At 41.8% G+C, this 8,271-nt stretch overlaps 1 protein-coding gene across 3 annotated transcripts in view; it reads right to left on the reverse strand.

Moving 5' to 3' along the window:
- Nucleotides 1–7,983, reverse strand: part of ANAPC1 (anaphase promoting complex subunit 1) — a 70,422-nt gene extending 62,439 nt beyond the window's left edge. For all 3 annotated transcript variants that reach the window (XM_024213916.3, XM_024213915.3, XM_024213917.2), the window contains exons 1-5: nt 7,882–7,983; nt 4,969–5,205; nt 1,620–1,781; nt 1,377–1,428; nt 169–272 (exon numbers count right to left, since the gene is read on the reverse strand). In XM_024213916.3, the coding sequence (XP_024069684.2) occupies nt 169–272; nt 1,377–1,428; nt 1,620–1,781; nt 4,969–5,181 (531 nt within the window). In that variant the 5' untranslated portion in view covers nt 5,182–5,205; nt 7,882–7,983. The remainder of the gene's footprint in view (nt 1–168; nt 273–1,376; nt 1,429–1,619; nt 1,782–4,968; nt 5,206–7,881) is intronic.
- Nucleotides 7,984–8,271: the final 288 nt, after the last annotated feature.

The raw sequence follows: 8,271 nt of genomic DNA on the forward strand, positions 1-8,271 counted from the left end.
CAAGGATTACTAGATTATAGCTACGTTTCAAGCACCATCCACACCAAAAGACAAATGAGGAACAACAACTACAACAACATGCACATTAAAATAAATTAGAGTGTTTAAAAAAATATATACACACACATACATATATACACACATACACACACACACACACACCCCTACCTGAAAAGGTAAGGAAGCAATGTAATCCTTTCCTTCTATGCTATGAACACTTATGCAGGAGCTCTGCAATATGCAGATACATTTTTCTACTACTTCATCACCATCTGAAATTAGGTAAGAACACAAAAATAATTTTTAGTTCTGCCATCAAGTTTCTCTGTACACAAAGTAGGAACTTTTGTTATTAGCTGTGCAATTCTAAAATGGTTGGCTAGTTTCTGTTGTGACAACTGGGCCTACAAATTTACCCAAATTGTGAATGTAACTGTAAAAAGTATGTAATAGTTCATAAGACATTACAATAACCTATAACAATAAATGTTGATGGGGAAAAAGTAAGAAGAGAGACAGAATAACTGAATTAGTCTAAACAGAAAGGCCAAGTTAATACGATTCAAGGACTGTGTTAAAATTATGCTTTTTAAAAACAGGAGATGTGGAGCCAGACGTTAATGAGTCAAAATTGCTATGTCGGATATTAGGTTTAATTGGTGAACAAAATAATGAGGATGGGCTATTCCACCCATCACTCCCTTTTGGGTCCTTAAGTGAAAGAAATTTTGTGGGGAAAGTATGAAAAAAACAAAAAACAAAAATGAAAACGAAAAGGATAGAAAGAACAGATAGAGGCTACTGGAGTGAGGTACACCATCATAGCTGTCACCCCCTACCATTTTCTGGGACCCCAGGCCTTCATCATCCTGATCCTGAGTGGTCACCTGACCAGAATGGGCCAGAGAGAGAGGGACCCAGATGACATTGTCACCTCTACCAGCTCCAGCTGAATCCCAAACGCTAATTGGGATGACAGTTATAACCATCTCTGATACCATCTAAGAGACCATCAGACAAGGGGGTTTTTCCTTCTAAAACCTGTCTACAGCCAAAGGGAACAAGGGACGTCGGTACAATGAAAGTCTTACTTAATGCTTTACATTTCAAATGCTTTAACTGTTTTCCCCTCTTTTCTGTATCTTTAATAAAAGGATTTTAAAGGTGCGTTTGCCATGGTGTCAAGCAGCCTGAAGTCTCCATATCAAATCTCAGACCTTGTTTACCACTGTTAAGTGCTGGACAATGACTGGGTTATGTTAACACCTTTGGCCCATATATCCCATCTCAATTACTACACCACTTCCCAAGTCAAGAAAATTAAACTCAGAGAAAATAGTAGTTTGGCAGTAAAGTAAAATATGAATGAAACTTACTGTTGACTTTCTCAGATTTTTCCTGTGGTACAGTGAAATCACACCATAAAGCCTAAAACCCAAAAATAATATGCAGTTACTTATGAAAGACAAGCTGGTATTAATACGAAATTCTCTTTTTTAATTTTATTTTGTAACAGAATGTCTCCCGGCTCCAAGACAGGTTTTAAGCCACGTTTCAGTTAACTAGTATTGATTAGCTAATATGCAGCCATTCAACAGCTATAATTTCAGAGTTCATACCTGCAGAACAGGGCTGTCAACAGTGAAAGCCTTATAAACAGCAGATGCTTGGCTTTTACTTCCTTTGCTCCAAATGACCATATTGCCAGCCACATACAGTTCTTCATCATATTCCACTTCTTCCCCAACATCACTGACACCTCTCCTTAAAAGCCAACTTTCCTGAAAACCAAGAAAATTAAAAAAAAGTCACAACTTCCTCTCAATGGTAGGCTGATAGACTCACAGCTAGTGTGATCTGAAAGGATGGCATAACTTTAAAGATGTTTTATAAATTAATCAAATCAAGATCTGGGGTGACACTGCAGAGCAGACTGGATTTTTGTTTCAACTTCTAGTTTTCCCTGTTTTAAAAAAAATATTCCAAAAGCACAGAAAAATCTGAACTCACAATCGGATACAAGATCATATATAGCGTGCCAGACGGAGAACACAGACAACCTTTTGCTTATCAGGAAGTGCTGTGTCTACTAGCCTTGCTCCGCACCAACAGATAATCCAACCAGGAAGACACCTCAGGAACCTTCTGCTGCCTTGTGTCAGGAAACCCACTTGATTTTCCTGCTTTGTTCATGGTGTGCTTGGGCTGTCTTTGTATGGCCTTTTTTTTTTTTTTTAAAGTGAGCAGGAGGGAAGTCTGCAGTCCTCAGGGCATTTGCCTGAATCCTGATCACAGTAGAACCTCAATCATATCACAGACCTGTCACACAAACAATTTTTCCTGATGTGTGTGTGTGTGTGTGTATGGGGGGTAGGGGAGAAATCACATAATGAAAGTGATGTTGATGAAGAAGAAGTTGGCATCCCTTCACATCCTGGTGCCTTCAATGCACTGGAAATTGCTTTGCAGTGGTTTGAAGGACAAGAAGAAAGAAATGCAGTGCACCATACTGCAACTTATGCACCACACCTACTGTAATTTTGAGATGTTCAATTTTAGAAACTCAATTCCCAATTAGTTCCTAAAATAGGAGTTCTACTGCATAAGGAAGCTGAAACCAATTTTGCATTCTACTGGCTCCCAAGAATCTTTTCTTATGGTAGTCAAAAAAATTGGAGTTTAAGTAAGTGGAGGAAAAAAGCAAACATTTGGGGCTAGGCTAGAGGGCCTCTTCCAGTTCCTAGATTCACTTATTTTAAAAATAAACCAAGCTTCAAGTTTTCAGACAGGTATGCACATAGGTCATGGACCCATACATACATGCACAGTTGTTAGATAAAAAGTCTAGGCCTAGATATTCAAAGTGATAACTTTAAAATTGTTACTTAATTTCTTTACCTAATACTACTATAATACCTTGGATGATTCAGTCTATTTGTTTTTTCACTATTTATACTGGTTAGTTTTTGCATTTCTCAGCTTGGACAAAAATCAGGTTTGTGTTCAGGTTCTTCTCATTTGTGTAGAGTTTGGCTTGCAAACAATACAGGGGATGTTTATTTAAAAACTACTGGTTTTCCACTGAAATTTGAAAAAAAACAAAAAAAATCAAGGAAACATTTCTGCTGGCCTTAGATTTTACGAAAGTTTGTTCCCACACAATCTAAAAGGTGTCGGACTGATAGCCCCACAAGCTACAATTTTCTGTTTATTCCCCAAGTACATGCATCATGAACAACTGTAGCGCAGACTTCCCTTTCCAGCTCATCTCAATCCAGTCCTGGAGAAAGCAACCTACAAATGAGAGGGTAGCCTTCACTCCATGCTCATTTGCTCTTTGACTTATCTGCAGAGACTGATGACAAGTTCCAGTCCCACAATTGCTCTGTGGCTGTTATTGTTTTACAACAACCTCACAGTGTTTCCCCCAACAAGAAAAACAACACACAGTTATGCCACTGTTTCTGAGGTTAAAGAGTACTAAGAGCCCTTTCAACCTTATACCTAAGTAGTCAATCTACCAGGGGTATATTGTTACCCTGATGTATACAGACACATGCATGTATATCTCTATTCATCGGAATAGACATTACACATTCTCCTGTACTTTCTGGATCTGTTCTGGAAATTTGTCTTGGCTGGTTCATTACAGACCTCCAAGAGTTTTTAAAAAATCATTACAATGCTTCTCTTCAGAACCCAGGCAATATCTGGCCAGCTTTTCACTGGCAAAAGCTTTGCTTTCTTTAAACTGCAAAAATCTAATTTTAAAAAGTTCATCCATCTCAACATATATTTAGCAAGGAGATGGCCTATACTAGCACAGCTAAAGTGGTACACTTTGTGTGTACAGATTTCCCTTTAATGCTTCCACTCACAGTGCAGGTGTAGTTATTACAACAGCTAGTTTGTGGAAGCTAGCTCATAGAAGTCAATGGCAGTTTGGCCAACTCATGGTGGGTTTTTTTTTTGCTGTGACAGGATTTGAGCTGGGGCTGGAACCAGTCTGGCAATGATGTGAGAAGCTCCAGTCCTCATGTGAATTAGAGGCTTAGAGCCTTATCTGGGAGGAGGGGGGGGGGACCCCTCTGATTGGCTGCCTTCCCCACATCCTGCGGCAGAATCACCAGAGCTGCTGATTGAAGAGCTCTCTCTCCCCAGCAACCTGAAGCCATTTTCACAGGAGGGCATGAGGGAGCAGAAAAAGTCCAGCAGCTCATGCAGCTCTGCCTCCTGTGAGCAACAAGGAAGGCTCCTCTGCTCCTCCCTGCAACACCCGGCCTAGGGGTAGGGTGGGGTGAAGAGCCCCTGAAGATGCTCCCCCCCCAGCCTGACAGGCTGAACAGGGACCCCAGTGCACCACCTCCAAGGCCTGGGTGAGGAGCCTCGCGAGGAGTAAACGTGAACCTAGGGGACTGAAGGAGGGACTGAACGGAAGTGGAGACTGGGGGACAGAATTGATTTGGAGGTTGAGGAGCAGAATTAATTTCTAGGTAGGGGATGGGCAGATGTGGCAGTGAGGGGTTTTGTTTGTTTGTTTGTTTTAATTGTTTTTTTGGCCAATCCATAATTTTGGGGGTCTGACTCACGATTCTTGATCTCTTGAGGCTGGCAATACTGCAATGGGACTACACACATGCTTATAGTTAGGCAGGCATTTAAGCATTTTGCTGACGTAGGGCATATAATAGCAAGTCAAAATGTCAATACTTTTTTATACCCACAGAATGGGAAATGGAGCATTAAAGTGTGCTCTCTCTCTCTCTTTTTAATTCATAAACTGCTTGAAGAATACAATCCATTATTCCATTTTTCTCTTGCAGAGGATTGCATAAGTCTAGCATTGCCTCATTTCAGGACATTGTGCACATGGTTTACTGAAGATATTTCACTGCAGCTCTTTTTCTAATATTCAAGTGTTTGGTTTAATGACTAAAATAAACGCTGAATCAGAACACACAATTTTACCTTCTGTTTTTCATGGATTGTAACCTCCTGAAGGGATCCCACCAAGCCAGCTGCTCCATCAGAGGACCATAACTCAGAGGCTGGCTGCAGCTGCCGAAGTTGAAGATTCAGGGCATTAGGGTGGTGCTTGCAGTGGTCACGGCCAAAAGGAACAAACTCCTGCAAATCCCCTGCTGCTATCATCGTTACCCTCTCTTCATAGTTGTTCGACATGGGTTCCAAATATCAACATTATTTCTGAAGCAAAAACAGAACACCGGGCTGTCTCAATGGTTATGTCTAATCTGTAAAGCATGCAACTTACCTTTATTACATATTGCAATCAAACTTTTCTATATAAAACTTCATTTTCATTAAAAACAAATAAATAATAATAATGGTTCAAAGTCTTTTATTGCTGGTAGTGTGTAATTCTAATAGGTAATGTTTTCAGTTATTTCTATTTTAACTTGCATCTCCTTTGTAGTGCCAAAACTCAGTCTACTAATATTAAGGGGTGAGGACAAGAGAAGGAAAACAATTAAGATTATTTCAGCTGATTTTCATTCTAGTGCTAGCTACCTTTCTGGTCTACACTAGGAAATTAGGCTGGTAGAACTATGTCGCTCAGGATGTGACAAATCCACACCCCTGAGGAACAGTTAACCAACCAACCCCCGGTGTAGACAGTGCTAGGTCAACAGGAGAAAGCTACCACCTCTTGGGGAGGTGGAGTACCTACGCTGAGGGGTAGGCATAGGTAGTGTCTTCACTCAAGTGCTGCTGCATTTTAAGTGAAGACAAGCCCTAAGTATTAAGACCCCTATCACTGCGGTATCGGAAGGCTTCTGCAAATTCCTACCCAATGAACTTACGTTTTGCGAAGTGTAGGTATTTTAAAAGGTGTCAGGTAGGTAAAGTTAGAGGAGAGAAACCATTCTAACATAGAAACATTTTTTTTTTTGAGCTTCAGTAATGACTGAGTCACAGTAATGACTCAATAATTAAAGCTAGACGGTAATTTCCATTATAAGAGAGGATTTTTGGCGCCTACCTTTTTTTCAAAGATCTTTTTTCATTATATTTCTCACACCAGCACTAGTTATGAGGCTTTGGAGAATGTAGTGCTTTTCAAATATTGTGACAACACTCTTTGGCCCACGCACACGCAAGTCAAAGTGACTTGTTATAATAATTTCAAACTTGACTTAGATGACTAATTCTCATTGAGAACTAGCACATAGAAACAAGGCTTACCTACAGGATGGGGGACTCTATCCTGGGGAACAGTGACTCTGAAAAAGATTTAGGTGTTGTGGAAGGTAATCAGCTGAACATAAGCTCCCTATATGATGCTATGGCCAAAAGTCCTAATGTAATAGTTGGATGCATGAACAGGGGAATCTCATGTAGGAGCAGAGAGGTTATTACACCTCATAATTTGGAACAGGTGTGACCACTACTGGAATACTGTATCCCAGTGGTTCTCAACCCGCGGCCCAATCAGCACAGAGCGCAGCCCATGAGATATCTTCAGGACCATACAGGTAGTATATATATTGTGTGGATGCGGCTCACATAACACACAGAGAGCTGCGTATACAGCCCACAAAAGTAAATATGTTGAGAATCACTGCTGTATCCCATTCCGGTGGCCACAGTTCAAGGAGGGTGTAGATAAATTGGACAGGGTTCAGAGAACAACCACAAGAATGATTAAAGGATTAGTAAACATGCCTTATAGTGATTAGACTCAAAGAGCTCTATCTAATTAGCTTAAAGCGACTGTTAAGAGGCAACTTGATTACCGTCTATAAGTAACTACATGGAGAACAAATGTTTAACAATGGGCTCTTCAGTCCAGCACAAAAAGTAATAACATGATCCAATGGCTGGAAGTTGAAGCTAGACAAATTCAAACTGGAAATAAGGCACAAATTCTTAACTATGACTAATTAACCATTGGAACAGTTTACCAATAGACTGTAGTGGATTCTCCATCAATGACCATTTTAAAGTCAAGATTGGATGTTGACAGAATCTGCTTTCCAAATCCCCCGTTGATGTGCATTAATTACCCTCCTTTAATCCTATATTAATCGAGTCCCGTATCAGCTGCTCCGTTACCTTGCCCAGGACCGATGTAAAGCTGACAGGACTATAATTACGTGGCTCAATCTGTTTACATTTTTTTAAAACTGGCACAGCATTAGGTCTCTTTCAGAGCTCTGGAAATTCCCTAGTGCTTCAAAACTTATTGAAAAATCAACATTAATGGTTCAGCGAGTTCCTCGGCCATCTCTTTTTAAATTATTGGAAGCAAGTTACCTGGACCTGCAGATTTCAAAATGCCTAACTTTAGTAGGTTCTGTGTAACATCGTCCTAAGATACTAGTGGGAAAAAAAGAGTGAAAAATAGAATCTGTTTCCCCCCCCCCACTTCTGCCTTTTACACATTATTATTGATAATTCTACCATTTTCATTCAATAATAGACCAATACCATTGTCAGAATTCTTCTTGTCGCTAATGTATTTAAAAAACCCTTTTTTATTGTCCTTAACACTGCTGGCCGTAGAGTTCTCCTTGTATCCCTTTACTTCCCTTATCAATTATCAATTCCTGACTTCTGATATGTGTGTGTGTGTGTATAGATATATATATATATATATCTATACACACACACACACACACACAGTATATATAGAGAGAGCGGGGAAGCAGGCAGTGAAGGGGATGTACTGTGTGAGTGTGGGAGGGATGGGGGAGATGTACTTTGTGTGGGGGTGGGAGATGGATGCTGTGCAGGGGATTGGGGAGATGTACTCTCTGTGGGGGGGGCACACGCCGGGCACGGGCTCTCTCCATGGGGGGTCGGTGTGTGTCTGCCCCGTCTGGCTGGGAGGTCCTGGCGGGGGGGGGGGGGGGCACGAACCTGCGTGACACGGGAAAGGGCGATCGGTCGGTCGGCGGCGAGTCCGGCTCCTGTGGCTCTTCCCCGGGTGTCTCCGGCAGCGCGACTCCCAGCAACTCCTCACACGGGCGCGGCCATTTTGGAACTCCCATCACCCCCCGCGGCGCTCGAACGGACTGCCTATCTCACGGCGTGGGGCGGGGGTAGAACTGAGCTGGTGCTGTTACCATGGCAGCGGGGATGCTACTGTCACCATGGCAGCAAGGAACTGGCGGGGGGGGGGCGGGGGGTAGAATCCTTTGGTGTCACCATGGCAGCGGGAATTCTGCTGTCACCATGGCAGCAGGGACCTGGTAGGCGCCAGGGGTTAGAATTCTGGTAGTGTCACCATGGCAGCAGGGATTCTGCTGT

The sequence above is a fragment of the Terrapene carolina genome, unplaced genomic scaffold, assembly GCF_002925995.2.
Source record: "Terrapene carolina triunguis isolate 2854851 unplaced genomic scaffold, T_m_triunguis-2.0 Scaffold132, whole genome shotgun sequence".
Taxonomy (NCBI): Eukaryota; Metazoa; Chordata; order Testudines; family Emydidae; genus Terrapene; species Terrapene triunguis.